The following is a 24,619-nucleotide window of genomic DNA, read 5'->3' as shown; positions in this document are numbered from 1 at the left end:
CTGGAGTATAAGCCACACTGGAGTATAAGCCACACTGGAGTATGAGCCGCACTGGAGTATGAGCCACACTGGAGTATAAGCCACACTGGAGTATAAGCCACACTGGAGTATAAGCCACACTGGAGTATAAGCCATACTGGAGTATGAGCCGCACTGGAGTATGAGCCGCACTGGAGTATAAGACGAGCGCAGATTTTGTGTCACGGAACACATACATCTACCCTGTTTAAGACTGCTTAGAGCAGGGGGGGGGGGGGCAAATCCAGTTGGATCGCGCCCGGGATGGATACCCTGATGCTGTCAATCCTTTTTTTTTTCACCTTGTCCTAACCAACTTACGTCTTACTCGTGGTGAGCCTATAGGTGGAATAATTTCCAATTCCACACAGAGTTTTGGGATTCCAGGGGTGTCGGCTGTTGAGCAGTTCAATAGCCGATTGAGCTACCTGCCCAGGATTCCTTTTGAGCCACTCTCCCCGCTCCCGGGCCCATATGACCAGTTTTAGCAGTGAGCAAGTACAAGTCAGTGGCGTGTCCAGGATTTGGACGAGGGGGGGGGGGGGGGGGTCACGCCCGGGATGGGGTGGGGTAGATGACATCATGCTACTGTCCCAGGTCAGCCATTTTGAAAACCGATGTCAAGGAGACGTAAATCTCACACAAAATGAGCAGTATTTCTGTACACGCAGCAACATAAGCATTGTACATTGTAATCTTCAAATTTGCCGTTATGCGAGCGAATTAACTGCAATTTATGCGAGTCCAACAATAATGATTTATCACCGCTCAAAGCATCCTTTACATAGCCAGCGGTACTATGCCCACTTGTCACTGTGCGCTGTTCTTCATGTTCTGGCTGCTCGCTGACAACAGATGCTTCCACGTCTGGCGGAGTGTGACGGTCAGTCCGCTCCGAAAGTTCAACTGGAATGACAGCGACTTCATCACTCCCACTGTTTCCTGTTGGAGCGGCAGCAGGAGTTGCACCGCCACAGGAACGCTTTGCAAAAATCCATCCAGACTCTGTTGGCTAGAGCTTGGCCTTTTGGGCTGTCGCTGAGACATCGAAGAAAAGTCTTCGAGTCATCCAAAACACGTTTCGAACGAGGATGATCGCCTGAGCCCTCGGCATTCGAATCGTGTTTTGGTTGACTCGAAGACTTTTCTTCGATGTTTGTACTTTGAAGATGCGTGGAGCGCGTCCCAACAGGGATCGACAGTACAGTGTACACAGTCAGGTCACCGTGTTTCTGTAGCCGCGCATGCCCACTGTACTCTGTAGACGGTAGTGTGTACAATCAACACCAGCTTCAGCACCGTACCGTGCAACCGCTTTTTGACGATTGTTTCAGGCCGCGCGCGCGCCCCCCGCCCCGAGCCTAGCTAACACTACCTTTTATTCTTCGAAACCTAGGTCGAAACTTTTGAGGGGGGGGGGGGGGGGCAGGCCCCCCGCGCACCCCCCCCCCCCCCCTAAACCCGCCACTGCAAGTGTGTGTGTTTGTGTTTGTGTGTGTGTGTGCATGCGTGTATGTGTCTGTATCCGTAAGTCGATCATTTCCTGTGTCTTTCTTTGACTAGATGTGGCCGATCCCAGCTGCTCAACATGTGCAGGTAAGCCATCATGACTGTGTCCTGCAGGTTCGTGTGTGTGTGTGTGTGTGTGTGTGTGTGTGTGTGTGTGTGTGTTTCTCTCTCCGTACATATTTGTACAATCCTGGCCAGAGGAACCCAACCTCATGAATATAATAGTGCCGAGGGCTATGCAGTCCTAGCACCACACAAAACACTCTGCGCACTCGAGCGCAGCACTGCTTTTATCAAGTACATTGAAACCTGTCTAAGACGACCGCTCAAGGGACCTTCGAAATGTGGTCTCTGTAACCAGGTGGTCTCCTTATCCAGGGTCATTTGACTGGAAGCAGCATCCGTTGGTCCTAGGCTGCAGTGGTCTTCTGGGACAGGTTTCACTCTACTTTTCAAAGTCAACAAATATTCCGAGCGTATTTATTTTCGGCTATTTTCGCCCTGATCATATTTGGCGGAAAATCAGTTGCGGCCGAAATTTGTTTTGCAAGAATTTGTCGACATACGGCAATCGGATTTCTCTGGCCAGAACTGTACTATGTGCACTGCGAGCAAAATACAAATTGCAATTTCAAATTTGGACTTCACGGAGAATTTCAAAGTATTAGGAAATTAGAGGCCCCATGCCATGTACTGCTCTTTTCTCTCCGAAATTCAACACTTGCAAGCCAGATATTCACAGTGGACATAGTTTGATGCGCTCCCCATGATATCAAGCAAATGGCCGAGGGCCCTCTTGATTGGTGTGAGTTGCCAGTATGATGCAAGCCAGATATGGATTGATCGAAGAAGGATAGATTTACCATCACTGTGGATAAGAGTCATACTGTACCTCAGTTGGTTAGAGCATTGCTCGCGAATTGCAAGGTCCCTGGTTCGAGTCTCGGTGGTGTGACTGATGATTTTTTCTTTCTTTCATATCTGGCTTGCAAGTGTTGAGTTTCGGAGAGAAAAGAGCAGTACGTGGCATGTAGAGTAAGTAAAGTAAATTATCGTGTCCGTTTCCGAAGGGAACTCACGTGGCATGTGGCCTCTAATTTCCTAAGAATTTATTGGGTTATAATTATAAACTTTCTCTTTGGCCCCAACTTCGTTGCGGTCTTATAGTGTTTTACGTCGACAAGGACAGCAATAATGCCCAACCATACCACAACCAACTGATCGGCTACATCATTGTATTGCAAACAGTTTCCATCTGTTTGAATAACATGCATGATGAGCTAGGCAAAAAAGCATAGCGTTCGAGAATCTAGGATTCGAACCCCCACTATCTCCCTGCATGCATTCCCCCGATACACTTCGCATACATACTCATTCTTCCAAGTTGCTTCACGGTGTGATCTTGCATTTGAAAGCCCTATTTGAATCTACGGGAATAATGCCTATTGGAGACAGAATAGTTATCGGCAGCATGCATCTGACGGATAATTAACCGTACCATTTTGCGCGAACTAATAGTGTTTTCTTCCTTCTTCCAGCCCCAACCCCTTCCCACACACATCCCTTCTCTTCCCCAGGCTCGTCCGACTCAAGCGGTGCAACATCAGGCACAACTATCATTGTTGGCGTTGCTTGCTTCTTGGCTGGGTTTCTCATTTCCACGATGATATTTGTTTGCATTATCAAGCGCCGTGCACAGGAACCCAGGGCAGAGACTACCAACGTTCCAGTGCAGTTCTCCAAGGATATTGACATGCCCGACTTGAAGGAGAATGATGCATACGGCATCAGAACAAGCTCCGAAGGGACCCACTATGACACAATAAGGTAATATGCCAAAGTTCCAGTGCAGTTCTCCAACGAGATTGACATGCCCGACTTGAGGGAGAATGATGCATACGGCATCGGAACAAGCTCCGAAGGGACCCACTATGACACCATACGATAATATGTGGCTTTGTCCATCCCATCCAATACACATGCATATCTTTGGATTTTATTTTTCCCCAACGGCCAGGGACTCGAGGTAGAAATTGATCGCTTGAAATTAAACCGCACAGTATATGGTGGCTTTGCAGGTGCATTCGCCTAATCCGCAATACGTTTTCAAGATTTGTTTTATCGTCTTTCCACCTCTTTACATTCACACGCTTCGCTCCTCATTGAGATATCCACCATTCTCTCTTCTTCTCAATATTTTATTCCCAACCCTCCTTCCCTGTAACACAATAAAACATTCGCTGCCTTGTCATTCCCTGTATAATATTATTATTACTGTTATTTGAAACTCGGATGTTGAGCCATAAATAAATGTAGAAAGGAAAAGGACACGATACGAGGATACGAGTACGTCGAATGTCTCAGTACTCTGTCAGTTTTCTGCCTAGTTATTGCACTTTCTGACTGTATAAAGTATCATGTTACAGTGATGGAGAGTTACTCTTAACTCGTATCCATAATGTCTTTTTCCTTTCTACATTAAGGCTCAACATCCGAGTTTCAATTATTATTATTATTACTATTATTATTTTCAAGTGTCAAGTAAAGTCGGCGGAATAGCGCGAGCTCCGGTGTGGGGAGCAAACCTTTCTTATTACTATTATTATTCAAATAATCTACGTGGAGATAATAATTTTAATAAAGCTATGAATAGGATGAAGGCCGCCGACATCACGCAACTATGTTACTTGTTTGACATGTATTACTGTGTATTTTATAACAAAAATATGATTGAAAACCCAGAATTGATTTTCTCGTTCCTATCATCAGTGGGAAAAATACGGAACTAAGGATACAACCAAAGAAGCTGAAGTTAAGTACTGGAAATAGAAAGGTGTTAGAAATAACATCAAGATACAAGTGCAATAAAACCACTAGAGGAAAGGCAAAAAAGGTAACAAGAATACGTAACCAAAGGCGAGAAGGCACTTCATAAGCCTGTTTTGTGTAAGCAGGAAGAGCACGTTGTTGCACTGAAGTTGTATTCGTAGGTTGGCACTTCGTTCAGTGCCTTCTCGCCTTATTATTGAAGAAATGATGAACAAAAAAATCTTACTTCGAACTAGTTTTCGCACAACACTCCTCAGGAAGCTACGTTGTACTAATGAAAAACAATCCAGAAAGATCTTCTTCGTCTTTGCTCACGTTGATGCCATTTTGTTGTGAGTCCGCATGCTTTGACTCGAACTCGCAAGGTTGATTATTATCTCTTGCACCTTTTACTGGTTTAGGACTTGTGCCCAGTCCTGAAGTTATTGCTCATTGTTTGTGTTTTTGTTTTTTATTGTTTTGCATTTACATTTTCATGTATTTAGAACACATGCTCAATTCATGTGCAAGGTTGATTGCTATCCCTTGCACGTATCAGGGCCTGTGCCCTTTCCTGTTTTATTTTTATTTCATCTCATAATAGTACTTAGAATCAACTCGTAAAACTCCAAAAATAAAAATACACTAAGATACTAATTTGAAACTCGGATGTTGAGGCACAAATAGATGTAGAAAGGAAAAGGAAATATAGATACGAGTTGAGAGTAACTCTCCATCACTGTAACCAGATACTATATACAGTCAGAAAGTGCAACAACTAGGCACAAAATTGACAGAGTACTGAGATATTCGACGTCCTGACACCTAGCTTCAACACATCTCCGTAGCGCGGTTACAGTGATGGAGAGTTACTTTCAACTCGTATCTATATTTCCTTTTCCTTTCTACAAAGATACTAATAATTATTATTATAAATTTTATAAACTTAGAAGTTGCGACTTCGGCGGTAATAGTCATGAAGTTGATTGTTCCAACTACGAACACACGCTTCCTGCCGTACTTGACACTTGACTGACTCACGACTGCCACCTGGAGCACACGAGGAGCACGCCGCACCTTCCACTCGGCAAACCTGCAAGAAAGAACCACTCCCTGCTCAATACACAGTGCTTCGGGGAATTCACCCCTCATCAGTTGAGCTCGAGTAGGCTGAGGAAGATTGTGCCTGAAAAGCACCACTTACATACTGCTCTCCAGGCCAAACCATCACCAGGGATACAAACTTACAGACGCTTTGTTTCCAGCGCGACAAACACCTCGTGAAGCTCCAGGTAGCAGCGTGGGTCAGAGTCGCTCATGGAGTTGTGCTAAACAGACGTTGAGAGCCAGTATAGGTATTCGCAGCGCCGTCACCTCCAACAACTAGTCGCACGTCCGCTTTCTTGCTGCCAATGGGTAGGTTAATATTATGTGCCTGTTCCGCCCGAAGCGCGCAATCTATTCTGCTTACGGGGAGGCGGGAACCCCCCCCCCCAAAGCCAGGTGTAAAGCTGGCCTGCATTGATGTCAATGAAGATGTTGCATTGGACCGTAGCACAGTGCGAGTCAAGCGCAAGGCAGGGAGGCGGGATAATACAGATCAGGCGCTAGGCGTAAATTATTTGCCACCCGCACCGATGGCAGGGCGCTGGGCAGTAGCAAGCTATAACTAGTCGACTGTGAGTATGAGTCAGGTGTGAAGCAGGGAGACAGGGTGATAGGAAACAGGAGTAGAGTGACGACTGGCCCCGATGGCGGGGCGCCGAGCCGGAGTAAAGTCAAAGTATGTCACGTGTGATGAAGCAGTGTGTCAAAAAGTCAGCAAGAGGCAAGTGGTGAAATTACACCACAGCAGGTAGGCATTTGTTGCTAAGTAATGCAAATGATCTGGTCTGGAAGCTCTGGAAGTCGGTCAGGGTGTTTTGAGCTCTCACTTGGGCTCCGTTTTGAGCTCTGGCTTTCAGCTCTGGTTCTGGCTTTGGTTTCTGGCGAGCTGCTGAAACGGGACCTTGCTTGAATTGCTTGGACGTGGCTGCTTGCTGCGCTGCCTAGCGCCTGTTGCCTGCATGCTGCTGCTGCTGCTGCTGCCGATGCTGGTGCTGCTCTTGATAGTGGCGTTGTTTCCGTCTCTCGTAATTCGAGAGATTTTTATAACAATAATCGGCTAGGCGTCCGAGAAAGACTTTTGTAAGTCTCCTTGCGCATTTGACCTGGAGTCATTTTTCTTGTTGATCTCTTCCATCTGGGCTTACTTTGACTTCACGCTTGCTTTGACTTCTCGATAGCTTGGATACATATGTCTTGGGTCATATCCAACAAGCCTGGTGACAAATCAATATCGTTATTGCAGCTTATCCCTTCCTATTGAGTCAAATAAGCAGCATCGGTCGGCAGCGGCAGTAGATCGGATTCATTGCCGCTCGCCTTATCAAAATACACAGAAAAATACCACTACGCTCTGCTTCGTTCTTTCGCCCCTGCTCAACATTATCATTGCATTTGTTCGCGTGCGTGGTCGCTCCCTGGCCTTGCATGTGTAAGTGGCAGTGCGGCGTGGCCGGTTGCAACGGCGGCCGATACCATGTACGGTTTCACTGCCGCTCGGTCCGTAACACCGATACCAGCATTATTACTATTCATCACTCTTTGCAAATTCTTCACCACGGTCACTTCAAATCAACTTTATCGTTAGTTCGGCAAACTGCCACGAGATTGGTGCCTTCGTCACACTACTCCTTTCTCGATCTAATTAGCTTCCGGCTTCAACTAGGCTTGCGAACATACGTAGAGTTTGACCGTAAAAAAGTTCTTTTCAATCAGCTCTTTTGGCCATTCCAATGGCTCTGCAGTGCGTTTGGCAGGGTCATTGCTTCTCCTCTGTTGGGGCTGCGCGCATCGCTGTTGGTAGCCGCATTTGGTAATCCACAATAGTTTGTTGTGGCTGTGCGAAAGGGGGCACATGCGTTCGCTGCGTGTGTGCCTCAAGCCGCAATCCGTGCTTTGACTGTTACCCCGGTCGGGAAAGGCACAGTGCCAACCGCATTCCCGGATCCATAGAAGCAAGGTTTCAAACTAATGTGCCGGACCCGATGGTCGGGCAAACCACTAGTACAGCTACATGTATATCATGTAGTGCCGATCCAAATGGTAACACTAACTCTTGTATGGCATCTATTCGTGGCTGCTTGGCGCCTGCTGAGCATGGTGCTGGTGATGGGATCCCTAACGTTACGCGGGCTGATGGTCGTGTTGGGGCTTCCGTCACCGCGTTGTCTGGGTCTTCCGCTCCGCAGCCGCCCGGTGGACACTCGGGGATGGCTTCGTACACCATCGCCGTACCTATCCCAAGTGTGAGAGGTGTGCGCCCAGATGGTGAAGCACCATGTTCACGGACGGGTTCTGTACCAGTTTCCCCTAGGTTGTGGACTGATTCTTGCGCGCCACATGAGCTACTTGGCAGTGCCTGCGCCTTGACTAGCGTTGAGTGTCCCTGCCAGCCTCTGCGTGTTGACTTACTGCATCGTGAAGACCCTGCTCAGGGGTCGACCAATGCACCTGTCTCGACGCCCCCTGTTGAGGAACATCCTCCAGGTGTACCACCTGATAATGTCGTCCGCGCTTCTGTATCGGTTTCCTCCAGGTTGTTGACCGATTCTTCCGAACCACACAAAAATGACAGTGGATGCGCTTTGCCAGATGTTGAATGTTCCTGGCAGCCTCTGCGTGTTGACTTAGCGCATAGAGTAGGCCGTGCCAAGGGGTCGGGTAATGCACCTGTCTCAACGCCCCTGGCGGAGCAACACCCTCGAGCCATACCATCCGATACTGTCATCCGTGCCTATAAAAAGGTTATTGGTTGGCAACAAAAGCTTTTTCATGTGCCTAATGGGGCCTCCGGCAAGGCTTTTGTTCGAGTGCTCACTACGGAACTACGAAAATTCAATATATCTCAGGGAGTGGATGTTGATTCCTTGTACACTAGTACTAGGTTCTTCATGTTACCCTCTTTATTACTACAACGCGTAGGGCGTGCCATGGCAGCCAAGGATTGTGGCAAACACTTGGAGCGCCGTCTTGGGTTATGGAAGGATGGAAATCTTATCGAGCTCCTCGATGAGGGCGACACGATCCAGCGCGGCTTAATGGGTAGGACTGGTCATGGGGGTCGTTTTGATGATGATCAACCACGCCGGTTTGGTAAACTTATGGCCCAGGGCAGAGTTACGACAGCCGTGCGTATGCTCAGCTCTTGCGGGAAGAAGCAGTCTGTTACGCCGGTTCTTGCTATGAATGATGTGGTGCTCGTGGGTGGCACTGATTGCGTGGTTGGCGATATCCTGCGTCAGAAACACCCTGCGCCTGCTGTGCCTAATCCGGATGTGTTGCTTCCCGGACCACTGGGCCATGTGAATGAAATTTACTATGCCGGTATTAATATTGACTTGATAAAGAAAACAGCCTTGGCGGTCCGCGGATCGGCGGGCCCGTCTGGTTTGGACTCTGGTGCTTGGCGCAGAATGTGTACGTGCTATAAGGGTGCATCGACCGACCTACGTGATGCCGTAGCCATTTTTACGCGTATCATATAATTATACAGTCCAATTGCCTGAAGGATCTTTGGCACCCTATGTTGCTTGCCGTCTCATTGCACTTAACAAAAATCCTGGAGTTAGACCTATCGGGGTGGGCGAGGTATTTCGCCGAATTTGTTCAAAGGCAGCCTTGTCTGTAATGAGGTCCGATATTATGGAGTAGTGTGGCGTTGAACAGGCCTGTACCGGGATCCCAACAGGTCTTGAGTCGATGCACCAGGCAATGGAAATTGCTTTTCAGCATGACGAAACGGAGGCTTTGTTGTTGGTGGATGCCCAGAATGCATTCAATAGCCTCAATCGATGCGCCGCCCTTCACAACATTGCCAGGGTGTGCCCTCCACTATCTCAAATAATTACTTACCAGTCTCCAGCAACGTTGCATGTATCTGGAGGTGGAAGCATCCTGTCTCGTGAGGGAACCACACAGGGTGATCCTTTATCAATGGCAATATACGCTGTTGCATTGACACCTTTGGTCAAATCGTTGCGTGCTTCTGCGGGTAGAGTCTGCCAAGGATAGTATGCGGACGACTCTGCCGCAGCGGGGAAGTTTGGTCCGCTCCGCGTGTGGTATGATAATTTGAAAACTCATGCCGAAGGTTATGGATACATTATTCATGAAAATAAACTCAGTTGCTTGTGTAGCCTGGGCTTGAGGTGGCTGCCAACGAGCACTTTGGAGACACGGCTATTGTTGTGAAGACGGATGGTGTTCGTTACCTTGGTGCTGGGCTGGGCACTTCCGCTTTCTGTCGTGATTTTGCAATTCAGCGTGCGGATGAGTGGATGCGAGAGCTGAATGTTCTAAAAGAATTTGCGGCTGTTGAGCCTCATGCGGCCTATGCTGCGATGACACATGGTTTAAGGCACAAATGGGCATACTTTTTTCCGGCTATGGATTTGGGTGAGGAGGTACTTGCTCCTGTTGAGACTTGCCTCTTTCAGGTTTTTTTGCCAGTTGTTGCGGGGCAATCCGCATTGTCTGGCGATGATCGGCGGGTGTTGGCATCGGCATGGCTGGATGGCTATCCCGGATTTGGTTGCTTTGTCTGCGCACCAACGACGGCAGTCTCGCCACATTTCGGAGCCCCTGGTGCTGGGCATTGTGGGTGGCCACATGATAATAGTAATACTAAGAATCCGAGTTAAAAATGTATATCTACAAAATCCTATAAGAACGTAAAAGGACAAAGGAACTACAAGTTACGCTATACATGTATGTCAGTATGGTTGGTCAGTGTCGTGCGATGTTATCTCATCAGCAGATTGTTTAGTTTAAAACTCGGACGGTTCAAGGTTTTGGCGAAACGCACGTCGTGTGAAACAACCTGTTTTGTAGTCAACTAGTCCATCACAATGTCATGCATGAAGAGTACCGTAGGGGTTTGGCTTTCGGCTTGTACAATTCGTTTTCACAAAGCTTCCCCGTTCTTTACTTATCTTTGATATTTATGAGCCACCCAAGTTGGGTGGTGTGCTGCTTTGCTGCTTCGAATTGTAGTTAGACCGCTTTGTCAAGTATCCTACCGGTCTCGTCATCGTCCAATAACAATCGACATTTTTTGGTCCGTTGGGACTGTAGCTTGAGCTCGTTTTCGTTGAGCTTACCTTCCCCTCTTTGGTCTTTCCATAACCTTGAACCTTCCGAGTTGGAAGTCTGTCGGTTAGCGCTACGGAAATGTGTTGAAGCTAGGTGCCAGGACGTCAAATGTCTCAGTACTTTTTCAGCTTTGTGCCTAGTTGTTACACTTTCTGACTGTATATAGTATCTGGTTACAGTGATGGAGAGTTAAAGGGGCACTCCGGCTTCATTTTCGACGCCGAGTTTTCGATGCCAAGACGAAGGTAGGTGAAAGAGAAGACCCCTCGAACAAGAACGAGTCTCCAGAAGCGATCGAGTCGAGCAGGAAGACGACTTTTGAATTTCGCCGAGCGAGCGCTGATGACGTAATGAGGGATTAGCTTGCCAGTGGAAATGCATCGGCGCACATACATTTCACATACCTTTTGGCCAATTTTCAATCGAAGAGGAGGTTGTTTTCTATGTTCTCTCAACGTCGTGAGCGATCCCGTCTTCTATACCCTTCCGGTACCCTCAAGGTCCTCCAGAGGAGAATTTATCTCCAGCGAAGCGTTGTTGATCCGCTAAATTCGTCTTGAGACATATTCACCCAGTGCAGTGCTGATAAATGTAGACTGTTGAATCTGTGATAATTGTCGACGATGGAGAGAGAGGTTGATAGCCACTGTCGCAGGGAAAATGAAGCTGCTGGAAGTAACGACGGGGAGCGTGTTAGCATCACATGTGCATCCAGACTTCAAAGCAGCTTGACGGAATCGGGGAGTACTGACTATTTGTCTCGCCCTCAGTTTAGTGAATTTTACGACCAGAAAAATATTCGATCAGGATCCCTTCTACAAGATGTGTAGTACAGGTGATTTCTGAACTTGACGATATGGAGACCGACCAGTAGACCTACCAACAACGTGTACCTGCAGGAAATTCACCCAAGGCTATTGCTAATGCTATCCTCTTCAGTGGCTGTTGTCTTTTTAGTAAAAATATGTTCACTTCTCTCAACATACTCCTGCAAGGCAGCAAGAAGGTGCGCTATGGAATTCAACGCCACAATCTTCGCCCAGCTGTGGATGAAGCATGGTCAAGTCATGGCAGTACATATACTTGAAACAGATGAGAAATTGAAGTTCATTTGTGATGGGAAGTTTGACAGCCCCAGTGACCGAGTCAAGCATTGTCTTTTGCCGTGGCACAAATTGCTGAAGCATCCGAGATGGTCTTGGAACTATGCACATGGATACTACCAGAAATAATGGTGGCATAAACCATTGTAGAATGGGACAGCTCACGGAGAATACTGGAATAGCTCAAGTATCTCTAAGTGATTGTAAATCCTGTTCTGGCTGATAGCTTCGGCCTGCTGCGCCCATCCATGTACAATGATGGGAACATGCATTTCTGTTTTCTACACATTTGCTGGCTACTGTAATGTGGTATTACAGTTGTAGGTCCCTTTTATAAAATATATGTTCAACCCCCTCCCACATTATAAATATGAACTAACAATTTCACTGTTGGAGTCGCAGGCGGCTAGAGAGCAAAGGATTAATTTATAGCAAAGAAAAGGACCAGGGAACTACAAGTAAATTAGTTACGCTATAATGTCCACGAACAATTTCACTGTATTTGAAATAATTTTGTTTGATACCCTGAGAACTCTGAAACTTTGGAGCACTGTGGATTATATGTGGATACAACATTAATCTTATAGAAGGAAAAGTGGAATAATTTCTAACACATTGTTCAAATAATTATAGCACTGAATTGTTGAGATTGTGAGCACATTCCAATCAGCACTCTACATATTTATAAGCGGTGGAAATCGTTAGGAATAGGTCGTGAGTTGTCAGAGTGCTCCAGTATATGAGAGAATGTTTTGTTTGTCTAATCGACGGCTCGTTTGAAGCCAAAGTTGTTTGAACTTGTTTCAGTCGACTTAATTCTAGATAGTAGTCGAAGGAGTACTATGAAGTACACACCACACGTAGTCCGTAAGGTATCTCGTGAGAATTCTGTCGGTACACATCAGGTATCAGCTTGGAAAGATGGATCCTCTCTGTTTCTTGAAAGCCTGTATAATTGGACTGTGGCTCCAGCGATTCCCTTCTCAGAGCAGATACCATACCCAATACGGTCAATGCATATTGGACAGACCTGTATGCACAACAGAAATAGTGGAGAGAAATCTCTCAGCTCATGAACACGTCAGTGAAGTTTGAACTGCCGTTGTTTGTGGCCATCAGTATAAACCTATCGACTATAAGAATAATGTGCAAAACAACTTCTATAACCACAGCTGGGGCCATGGAATTATAAACTTAGGGAATTGCCAATTCTGGTCTGAGTTGCGTTCGAAGCCTGCAATTCATGATGGCTATCGTATGTTGCATTGACCAGAGATCATATCATAAAACTTCCATGCCTCATTGAAACACGCACCACTTTCGAGTACTTAGGTATCCCCCACCAAATGGGCATTCGTTCTCGGGGTGGCAGGCGTCACTATTCGTTATGCCTGGATCAGATTTCATTGCCCTCAACTGTCATGAAGAATCATTTTTACTTTGACTGGATTTCAGTACAAGTTGTAGAACTGCAGAATCAATTTCGTTGTATTTGGGCAACCATTTCACTACAAACGCTCTATTGGGAAAATAGAATTTTTTTATAAAATACATGTCCAAATTCCACATCTACCCAAATCGGAATACTTGATCACGTATTCAGTACTACACGGAATGTTTAGGAAACGCCAGGAAATAGGAATTTGCTAACGAGAACTCCAGGCCAGGGTACTAGCATACGAACAAAACAAGATAAAAACTCACCAGTGTACTTGTAGTAATTCATGTCGGTGTAATATTCACAGTAAGCAACGAGGCACCCTCCGATTTGGTCAAGCTGCTTTGAAGTCTGGTTGTTCAGGTGATACAAACGGGCTCCCCGTTGTTACTTCCAGCAGCTTCATTCTCCCTGCGACAGCGGCTATCAGCCTCTCTCTCCATCGTCAACAATTATCACAGATTCAACATTCTACATTTATCAGCACTGCACTGGGTGAATATGTCTCAAGACGAATTTAGCGGATCAACAACGCTTCGCTGGAGATAAATTCTCCTCTGGAGGACCTTGAGGGTACCTGGAAGGGCATAGAAGACGGGATCGCTCACGACGTTGAGAGAACATAGAAACAACCTCCTCTTCGATTGAAAATTGGCCAAAAAGTATGTGAAATGTATGTGCGCAGATGCATTTCCACTGGCAAGCTATTCTCTCATTACGTCATCAGCGCTCGCTCGGCGAAATTCAAAAGTCGTCTTCCTGCTCGACTCGATCGCTTCTGGAGACTCGTTCTTGTTCGAGGGGTCTTCTCTTTCACCTACCTTCGTCTTGGCATCGAAAACTTGGCGTCGAAAATGAAGCCGGAGTGCCCCTTTAACTCGTATCCATTATATCCCCTTCCTTTCTATATTTGAGCCGCGCCAAGCTAAAAAGTGGCTTCGTGTTTTGCCAACAAATCGAGAAAATCACCAAAACGTCACAGTTGGCAAAATTCTACTCGAGCGCGATCGCGAAAATATTCACTTTCAAATTTGCAAGCGAATGAAGAGAGAAGCCTTTTATGTTTGAGCAACACTTCTTCAGTGTTCCCTCTTTCATCGTTGTGGGGATTCCTCGGCGTTGCCAGAGATCGTATTGGAGCTTCTAGAGAATGTGGAGGTGAGCAGGATGACATTCTGTATCCGTGTGCGCCAAAACCTACTTCACGAGGAAGAGTTGCGCATGCATAGTGGCTGTGTTTCTTATCTTGGCCACGACTAGAGCGGCGAGTGTAGCTATGTGGAGACGTCTACAAGCCTTCCGACTATCATTCTGACAAGCGGCCTGGTGAGTTGGCTCTTGCTGCAAGGTTTCACTTTGTTTCGGCTACCTTCAAATTTAGTGTTCATGACGTGGCGTACTGGATTGCAAAAATTCCTCGTTTCAAGGAAATAGTGCCACACGACGAAGCGATGCATTGACTCTACCTGCTAGCATTTTGTCCCGCGTGGCGCCTTCTACCAGCATCCTTGGCAGGGAAGGAGAAAGACATGGACTAGGACGGACAGAGAACCAGTGCCGCTTGTTAGCGATGTGCAGTCTACTTGACCTATATGTAGGTGCGAGGGAAGTACACCAATGGAGCTAGATCTCTGGCACTGCACTACGAGCTAAATGAAAGGATTAATTCATCCTGGCATAGGTGATTGGAGAGAGTATGACGGACTGTCTTGGTAAGATGCGACATTCCCCACCGCAGCGAAACATATAGTCACAACATCATGATGGAGGATATGAAAATTCGTATTGCGTGATAAAATAATACGAGTCATGATGAAAATTTAATGTAGATCTGTTATTTCTTCTTTCTTGGATCTTCTAATTAGAACACAAGTGCTCATTCTTCTTGTATTTCTTGCACACCTGCTAAGCTTTGTCTCTACTTGGTGTCCCATGTTTTCTTGGAGTTTGGGAAGGTCTTGGAATCCTTAGTGTCATTGATACCAGCCATTCTGTGACATGTGCACAATGTATGCTTATTTATGGCACATATACATTTCAGATGGGCACCAAACTTTCCATGATGGAAGTTGGATGTACACATCACTTTGGCAAGAAAAAAGAAATTTCCAAAAATTATGCCTAAGCCACCTTTTAGCTTGGCTCGGCTCATTTATTATTGGCTCAACATCCGAGTATTAAATTGCACACCTGATGAGCCGTCACGAACGATACGGCGAAACGTATGTCGTGTGAAACAACTTGTTTTGTAGTCAACTACTAGTCCATCACAATGTCATGAATGAAGAGTACCGTTGGAGTTTGGCTTTCGGCTTGCACAATTCGTTTTCGCAAAGCTTCCCCCTTCTTTACTTATCTTTGATATTTATGAGCCACCCAAGTTGGGTGGTGCGCTGCTTTGCTGCTCCGAATTGTAGTTAGACCGCTTTGCCAAGTATCCTACTGGTCTCGTCGTCGTCCAGTAACAATCGACATTCTTTGTTCCGTTGGGACTATAGCTTGTGCTCGTTTTCGTTGCGCTTACCTTCCGCTCTTTTGTCTTGCCATAACATTGAACTTTCCGAGTTGAAAGGCTGTCGGTTAGCGCAACGGAGATGTGTTGAAGCTAGGTGTCAGTACGTCGAATGTTTCAGTACTTTTTCAGCTTTGTGCCTAATTGTTGCACTTTCTGACTGTAGTATCTGGTTACAGTGATGGAGAGTTTCTCTTAACTCGTATCCATAATTATGTCCTCTTCCTTTCTGTATTTTTATTTCCTGTATTTTATTTTTCACGGGGAAGGCGGACAGCCTGAACATGCTGGCGATCAATGAATCGTTTTGAGTTCTGCCCGTACAAGAGGCGGTCCGGTTACCGTAAAAAATTAGAGAAATTAACCACGCGTCGGACCATCATGTAAAATGCGTGACCGCAAGTACACAAGGACATATGATAATAGATAGGTAACAGCCTCTTTGACGGGCTAAAGAAAGAGTCCGTGAAACCACAATCAATAAGTAAATACAAGTGGATGAACGTAAATCCAGATTTTAACAGAACGGAAGAAAAATCCTCAGTGAAAACCACCGATAAACGGAAATAAACCGATAAACTATGCAAACTCAATATATGGAGCTAGCTGAAGTGCAGACAACAGTTCGCTGAGATCGAATTGCGGGGTTAAAGTATACAATCATGTATATGTAGCTTATACATGTAGGCACAAACCAGTGGAAAGCATAATACTGTTTTCATCGGCGCTGCTGAAATCTAAATCTAAAATGTGAAGAGCGCACTGCAAAAATGTGGATGCGGTCATCAAGCACTGACAGGTAACATACATGTACATTTGTAATGGGACAAATTATGGATGCAGTACATGTGTGTACCCACAGAGTGACTGTACACATGCAACCCAGCTGATACCCGTGCGAACACGTAGATCTACTCACTCAGTGACGAGATAGAACGAAATGTACACGTACATGTACAAGTAGGAGACTAAATCAAGGAAGAACAAAGGCAAAAATCAAAACAATGTTGCACATGTACATACGAATGTCAAAACTAATGTTTTTAGTAACCAAATGTCAAAACTAATTTATTTTTATGAAAAGAGTAACCAGCGACGGCTTTACTGTCTGAATACCTGAAACGATAATGGCTCCAGTGTTTTGAATGCATGTACATGTATCTATGTATCTACTTGTAAGTTTAACAATTACAATGTACATGTACGTAACTCAGCGTAACTCAGCGTAACTCAGCGTAACTCAGCGTAACTTAGCGTAACTTAGCGTAACTCAGCGTAACGCAGCGTAACTCAGCGTAACTCAGCGTAACTCAGCGTAACTCAGCGTAACTCAGTGTAACTCAGCGTAACTCAGCGTAACTCAGTGTAACTCAGCGTAACTCAGCGTAACTCAGCGTAACTCAGCGTAACTCAGCGTAACTCAGCGTAACTCAGCGTAACTCAGCGTAACTCAGCGTAACTCAGCGTAACTCAGCGTAACTCAGCGTAACTCAGCGTAACTCAGCGTAACGCAGCGTAACGCAGTGTAACTCAGCGTCCTACCAAGCACTGGAGATGGCAATTAATACCCGGGACATCAAGCGCCCACGGGGCCAACCCCATCTCAGATGGATTGACAATATTGAGAAATGATCTAAAGCACGCCAATAATGATATTTCTGACTGTTTTGAACTGGCTCTAGATAAGAAAAAATGGCTGATGCTTGTGGAAAAATGTGCTGCGCTTGCGTAGTTGTTCTTACTGCGACACGTTCTAACAATAATGAGATGCCTTTTGTTGGCTCTTCTGCCTGGATTTCGTTGACAGATGCGTTAAGCCCATGGATCCTTCCAAGAGTGACATGCGAACTGTAACTATTATTATTGTTAATATTATGTACATGTACATGTACATGTGTGCTGTAAGAGTTGTCCCCTGCGCGGCAGCGGCGGTACATGTAGGATAGCCGACTGGAGTGCAGTCGTACTACATGAACAAAGCGCTTAGCGCCAGGACTGCTAACATGCTGAGGCTTGGCAGGATGGCGTTTCCAGAATTGCAATTGAAGTACTGACCTGCACCGCAAAGACGACCAGGAAAAAACAACATTTTAATATTGAACCTTTGAAATTAAAGAGAACTCGCACAACATCAGAACGTAGACATGATAAGCGGAAATAGCCGGTAGATCCCTCCTCCCCCTCCTCTAAGATTGGACGCAGGAATCCTAGGTGCTCATTCTTGCAAAAAGGGCAAAATGAATTATGGGAGAAGGTGAATAGAAGGACAGACAGACACGCCAACAGACGGACACGTAGAAAGACAGACAGACAGACAGACAGACCGACAGACAGACAGACCGACAGACAGACCGACAGACAGACAGACCGACAGACAGACAGACAGACAGACAGATGGACCGACAGACAGACAGACAGACAGACGGACCGACAGACAGACAGACAGATATGCAGACAGACAGACAGACGTACATGACATGTTCATGTACATCAACTGGCCGAAAAAGAGCATGTGCAATCATATTCACAGTCTCTAGCAAACACACAAACAGGCACGCGCACGCGCACGCACACACACATACGCACGCACACAGCGGAAAATGACAAAATGTCTTTGTGAAAGAAAGCATGCAGCTCCTCTTTTCTATTCACAACTCACTTGCGCTATTGCCTCCGTTATTCAGTGTGCAGCCGATCCCACGTGCACAGTCAAAAAACGTAGCTGAAGTGGACACATTCGAACAGTTCTCCAGCCCTCTGCAGTCCTGGCCGGCAGCGCCAGCCACGCAATCGCAGTGAGGAGCAGTGAAGGGTGAGGACACACACTCGGCACTACCGGGGGGATACAGAGTTGACTGCTGGCACGCGTCTGGCTGTGTGCAGAAGTCACCTGAAAGGACAGCAAGCAAACAAACAACGCACTTGCCGTTACCATGGTACAGCAATGCCGTGTGACGTCACAGCTGTAATTTCTAGGTGCACCAGTACATGCACATGTATGACAGTGTGCATTGGGTTACAAATATAATTAATGGTTTATCACTTCTGAGTGAATTGTTATCGGGATGACAGCAGAAAGACCGCGTACGAACAGAATGCCAGTATTAGAGCTGTTGGTTGACTGCGTGAACGGTATCCCTGGCTGATTTCTGTTCGTCTGAATTACTCAAAGTACATTGTGTCCGACTTGCATGTTCATCCGATCCAAATATTCTCCCCTACACTAGTCTATTGCATCTCCATTGTACTTTATTCGTTGTCTGTGTGTTTTTTTGGATAAGGATAAGGCGACCACCTGTCCAAGGAGACCACTGAAACCAGGATCAAGAGATGCTATTTCCTGTCAAATGACCCTGGATAAGAAGACCACCTGATAACAGAGACCACATTTTGAAAGTCCCTTGAGCGGTCGTCTTAGACAGGTTTCCCTGTATTAAAGATTGGCTGGCCAAAACAGTTGAACTACTTCTCCTACACATATTGTCATGGAAACTGTTACTTACGAACATCGAGTACGGCGTTGGCCCGTTGCATGCCACCAAGGACGGTCGCAGAGCACGTTACAGTAAAAGTAGTTGAAACGAAGGTATCAGGACTGACGTTCGCGGTGATAGGGTCGATGGTGAGCGTGTTGCCTCCTTGCGCTGAGAAGTGCAAGCTGTCCATGGGCAATTGTGGAGGGACAGTCCAACTCACCCCTGCTGATGTGATGGGCAATACGCTGGTACAGTTGAAGGTGACGCTGGCGCCCGTGAAGACATCCACCCTGGAAGGCGTCACAGTGAGTCCTTAGAAGGGAAAAAAGATGGGAAGTGAAGAAAAACCAAACCACGAGAAGACAAAAAATCTTAGAATCTTAGAGAGAAGCTTATTGGAATAACATATGAATACTTTGGTAAACGGTAACAATCGATTGATTAAAATGTGCAGTAACAACAATGAATGGATATGCAATAGTGAGGATGACACTGTATAGTGTTGCATTGCGCATTACAATAATGCCTGTAACTAAAGACCACCGTGACTAACGATCATCCTGGTACTACATACCACTTCGCCTGGCACGGGCGGTCTCACATTCCATAGTATGATTGTACGGTGCAAACCTCTAACTAAGGACCGCTTGCCACTAAAGACCGTTTTCTCTGGCCCCAAGGGGTGGTCGTTAGTCACAGGCTTCACTGTAGTTCGACCAGGATTCCTGACGAGTGCTGAACTAAACGTGTTCACATCTTCATCCATTGTTCTCTTCACTATTCCATCCCCTTTACTTTTTTTACTCTTCTTGGGAACTTGGGATCAATTCCGCGTGTACTCAGCGTGCTATGCAATATAAGATACATAACCTACTGCAGAGCTGCTCTATAAATGAAGTTGCATACACGGTTCATGGTGAATTTGACAGCGACGGACTATTCAATAAAATTTCAAGTCTGAAGACTTGGCAACTTAACGCCTGCTCCTCACTCTTGCGCTATGATACCCCTCAGAATTTCCCACCTTGCTCCCCTTGTTTTTCAGGCTGCCCGTTTTGGGGCCATCAGTTGCCTGATGATCGTAGTAATACATAAAACTCAGAGCTGTGACAAAGCTTCCAATCTCTCTTGTGTACTTAAAGTTTAACAAGCAATTCATTGATTTTGCGCACAGATTGGTGGGGTTGCTTACGTTCTGGGTAGAGTTCTGTGCACTGAAGAAGCCTATCTCTTGGGGAGGCCGCATTCGCGACGCAGTCCCGCACGCTTCTGCAAGGAGCGCCAGCATTGCCGGACAGGCACGTGCAGTTGTACTGGGCCGAAGTGACGGGTGTGCCGGAGACCGAAACAGTGGACAGCCCGCTTGTGCATGTCGCCGAGCCCAGTGCATAGTTGAAGCGGCGAAAGCAGTAGAAGTACTCCTCCAGACACAGATCATTGTCTAAAAATGAACAATGGACGTAGAGAAAATAACGAAAAAGTACAGTTCAACTACATGTATAGGTAGAAAGAAGGATGCAGACATCACTGAACACAAGAACATCCGCTGTACATGTACATGTAGTAAACCTTTTTTTCTGCAGAATCGCAATTCAGCACACGATACACGAAAACTGTGATTCTGGAGAAACGAAGTGTACTAGAACCTGCATCTACATCTGCAATCCGGTGTTATGGTGTTGAGTGATGTGTAGGAATTCGTTCGAGAAAGGCAATTAGAACAGGAGCACAAGAATTTGACAGTTTCGAACATTACTTGCTTGACCCAGCGGTTTCCTGTCTCTCCCCCCCCCCCCACACACACAATTCATACATTGACAGCGCCATTGTTGCTTTCAGGGATATAGGTGAGCCATACTCCAGATTATTATTATTATTATACTCCAGATGTTTAATTCCATTAGAAATGTCGAGCACACAATCTGTTTCTCTCAAATTGCAAAGAAGCAGAATTACAGTGTTTATACCGGTAACATTTTCGGACTATTGGTATATTTCCTATTTTACCTCTGTGCTATAATACTTATACTCCTATTGTCTTCGGCTATCTTTTCTGCTTACCTATTGTTATAGGTATACATGTACATGTAATGTAATTTGTAGCTACAAGCAAGGGTCCCTGGTTCGAGTCCTGGTGATGACACTCACTCATGACAGTCAATTTTGTCTTCAGATTTTTCCCGTTTGTGTCTTTCCCTCAAGCTAGTCAAGATATGTACATGTACATCTATCTGCGCTGCTTCTAGTCTCCCTTGTTGTTAGTTGTACAACCATGATATAATGACTCATATTATAATAATACAACAGTGGGTTTAATGAGTCACTTCAAACAAACCCTCACTACCTTTGCGTGCCTCCTGTGCTAGGATTATGTGTAGAGAAAACCTGCTGGTTATTGCGCCACACATTGTATTGGACTACGGATGTTGCTACATTGTAATAGGAAACTTACACAGCGTTACAGTAGCGTCATCGCTCGTGGACACCTGCGTAGCGCACCTGAAACGGATAACCGCACGGAGGTTAACTAGGCTATCGTCAGGCATGACTACCCTGGCGACGCGCAGGACAATCGTCTCGGAATTCTGGCCACTGATGCTGAAGTTCGTTCCCTCAGGTAGGACGGCCGAATCATCGGCGAACGACCAGGTGACTGGCAGATTAGTAGGGTTGCCATCCATATCGACACACGTTGCGCGGAGCGTGCCTGCACCAATCAAGTCGGCTTGGTCGAGCATAACGCGGACATCTGCAGCAAGGGAAGAGGCATTAGAGACGAAAACGGCAGCGGGAAAGGATCAATAAAAGTCTAGTTTAAATCCAAAATTGGCAATCTGAATTTGTGTTGTACAAATCTAGATAACTTGAAAACAACTGTACCTCCTGCACTTTGAAACCCGTACGGTTCTTCATCGTCATATTTCAACATTGAAAATCCATCGATTTTTTACTGGTATTATTATCGCATTGACATCGCCAAGCAAGCTTGCCTATTCTTCCTCTAGGCCAAGTAGAATGCAGAATGAGGAACGAGCGGGGTCAATGGATAATAATTTAGGAAACCAGAACATGACAGTTTTACTATTTTCTTTCACATACTGCATTTCGTACTCTTCCACGTACATCTATAATATCGTTGTTTATTGCTTGATTTCAGTATTGAGACGTATTTTCCCTGATGAATGTCTCTAGAAAACGTGTTCGGAAACTTTTTATCCAACTTCTCCATCTTTTATTTTTGTTCATGATTACGTCCAATGTCCGCTTCACTGATTCTGCTTATTGCCTTATGAAAGTTTTAGAAAAATCATTGCATAGTTATGGCGTTGCAGAATTCATAGAGAAGTAGGTGTATTTAGTGTTATGTTCTCATGGTGTGTAAAACTAGCCCTTGGCGGATATTGCTCGATAAATTGGCTATCATTTTTGTTTTATCCAGAGTGATAGTCACTCGCCTACTTTTCAAGCATCCATCCGGCGTCCTGTACCTGCCCACATGTACCCCACACTATCCATCTCAAACTAGGGTTTGACTAAGGTGGGCTTGACTACCAGGGCGGTTTTCGTGCCAAAGAACGAATCCAAATATCACCTTACGTTGAAGTCTAATGTCACATTCAGCCTCGGGATCATGGGCTGATATTCACTTCGGCTTCACATAGTATTACATGTACATGTAAAGCTTATGATTACTGTAGCAATAGGCTTACTTTGAGCATGTCCAGAACTGACGAAGGCGACCAGAATCAGCAGAAATACACCGACGCTACCTCTTACGGAGCAAGAACATTGAAACAGAAGCGCCATTGCAGCAATCACGTACGCTTATCTGAAATCAGAAAGTTTAGGTCCTGTCAGATCAGTTTGGCTTGCTGAAAATTGCTTTGTGGGTTGGCAGCCTCTTATCACCTGACCAAGTACACAAGTTGAAATTCTCTTCTAAGGAGGTTTCTCTCGCCCGGCTTTATGAAACTGAAATAGTTACTGAGGAGGGAGTAAGCCCAGCTCTCTTTTATAAGGACCGCGACTGGAGCTGAAGATGCGGCGAAAACCTCTGGCGGACAGGCACTGCCAATTCAGCTTGCATATGCCGTAATATACATGTACGAAAGCAATACCAAGGTAAATCAATACCAAACAAACGCCAAGGCACAATGTAAATCAACATGTACATGACTGTACATGTGGGTGTGCAGCTGGCTGACGGAGTGCTCCTCTGAGATCTACAGTACAGTACAGGCATTCACAAGTAAGTTGCCGCATCACCAGTCCACCCGAAACCCCGGAATGAAGACATTTCCCATCAACACTTTCGTTGCATCCTGCCCTCTGCGCCGCAATGTTGTACTGTGAAAATATCGCGTGGGCAGTGGGCAGTACCTCACGGGCATTGTGCCGAACTGAAGTAGCACGTACTGCTTGGTCATCAGACCCCTATCTAACCCTAGTTAGAGTTCTGTATCGGATTGGACTCCTATTGACGTAAACTTACTAGTACTGTAGTAGTCTACAGTGATTTTGTTCAACACTTAATTTTATTATAGCCATTGAATGAATGATTTCGGGTATGACTATGAATCGACATACAGTCGCGTACATGACAAACTATCTCGCTTGACACCAGATAGTGACTTGACAAATCCTACTCAGGCTACAGGTACCATGGTCCTCGTCGCTCCTCGACCATTGGTACTTGGCGTGCAGTTGGGTATACCCGGGATACTGGGGTGCACTCCAATGCAGCGCACCACTAGCTGTTCCTAGAATGAGGCACTAGCGGTGGCTACTGTTTACGGATTCAGTTCTGCTTGGCCCCGGAACTGTTCATTGAACGTAAATCATACATGTACATGTACATGATTGTAATTGAGGCGTCGACTGTACTCTGTAGTTTTATTCATGGCGTTGTTGGTACTGAGTGCGCAACTAACTCGTTTCACTGCGTGAATATCCTTTCAATTTCGCCACGGAAACATTACATTGTGACGCTGCAAACATTTCGTGCTCATCGCACGTCATTGAGATGAGTACCCAAGGCTGATGCTCCATAGAGGTATCCTGGTCAGGGTAGTTCGCTGGCCCAAGTTAGTTGAACGCGGGAAAGATGAGATTTACTATACCGATCGGTGTTCTTCCTAGTCTTTGGGTGGTTGTGAGGGAAGAGTTGATTTGGGCAGTAGTATCAATAGTGCTTCAATTGCAAGTCCCTGTAGGGTTCGAGTGGGAGCTTTTATTAGCCTTTGCCCAAAATACATGCATGTGTATAGAGTTGATAGAATGTCCCATGCCTGGGTACTTTATAAATCGATTTGCGACTACACATCGAATGGAAACAAAACTAACCAGTTCCAAGGCGCCGCATATTATCCTACATGTACATGACTTTGCTGTTGATTGTACAGTCATGTACATGTACATGTATGTGTATGCAGTATCGTGTATTTATTGAATGCCTGTCTATTCAATGAAGTGCATGCAGCCGTCAATCAACAACTAATTAAATAATTACTTACTTTCAAGAGCTGAGGAAGACTACTAGTACTAGTACTAGTACAACGTA

At 45.8% G+C, this 24,619-nt stretch overlaps 2 protein-coding genes and 1 long non-coding RNA gene across 3 annotated transcripts in view; 1 reads left to right on the top strand and 2 right to left on the bottom strand.

Annotated features, from left to right (window-relative positions):
- The window catches only part of LOC135829642 (mucin-5AC-like), a 19,243-nt gene extending 14,976 nt beyond the window's left edge, over nucleotides 1-4,267 (top strand). The window contains exons 8-9 of the mRNA XM_065342039.1: nucleotides 1,582-1,614; nucleotides 3,066-4,267. Of these exons, the coding sequence (XP_065198111.1) occupies nucleotides 1,582-1,614; nucleotides 3,066-3,358 (326 nt within the window). The 3' untranslated portion in view covers nucleotides 3,359-4,267. The remainder of the gene's footprint in view (nucleotides 1-1,581; nucleotides 1,615-3,065) is intronic.
- A 7,773-nt stretch (nucleotides 4,268-12,040) lies between these two features.
- LOC135829750 (uncharacterized) lies at nucleotides 12,041-14,456 on the bottom strand. Its single transcript, XR_010555910.1, has 2 exons — nucleotides 13,338-14,456; nucleotides 12,041-12,663 (listed from the first exon to the last, which is right to left on the bottom strand). It is a non-coding gene; the product is annotated as an uncharacterized LOC135829750 (long non-coding RNA).
- A 1,550-nt stretch (nucleotides 14,457-16,006) lies between these two features.
- LOC135829791 (uncharacterized) lies at nucleotides 16,007-23,060 on the bottom strand. Its single transcript, XM_065342172.1, has 6 exons — nucleotides 22,770-23,060; nucleotides 21,512-21,808; nucleotides 20,252-20,500; nucleotides 19,087-19,371; nucleotides 18,243-18,473; nucleotides 16,007-17,638 (listed from the first exon to the last, which is right to left on the bottom strand). Exons 1-6 carry the CDS (start codon nucleotides 22,864-22,866, stop codon nucleotides 17,550-17,552), a joined length of 1,248 nt encoding a protein of 415 aa, XP_065198244.1. The 5' UTR covers nucleotides 22,867-23,060; the 3' UTR covers nucleotides 16,007-17,549.
- Nucleotides 23,061-24,619: the final 1,559 nt, after the last annotated feature.

Source organism: Sycon ciliatum, chromosome 13, assembly GCF_964019385.1.
Source record: "Sycon ciliatum chromosome 13, ocSycCili1.1, whole genome shotgun sequence".
Lineage (NCBI taxonomy): Eukaryota > Metazoa > Porifera > Calcarea > Leucosolenida > Sycettidae > Sycon > Sycon ciliatum.
The sequence above is the reverse complement of the archived record's forward strand: the minus strand, read 5'-3'. Positions and strand labels throughout refer to the sequence as shown.

Bases quoted from the DNA above. Each gene is read 5' to 3' on its own strand.
- LOC135829791 (XM_065342172.1), bottom strand. From the start codon at position 22,866: ATGGCGCTTCTGTTTCAATGTTCTTGCTCCGTAAGAGGTAGCGTCGGT. The intron at 19,372-20,251 runs GTAAGCAACCCC...TTCCCTTCTAAG, and splicing joins CACAGAACTCTACCCAGAAC to GACTCACTGTGACGCCTTCC. The intron at 17,639-18,242 runs GTGAGTTGTGAA...TTTGCGGTGCAG, and splicing joins TAACGGAGGCAATAGCGCAA to GTCAGTACTTCAATTGCAAT.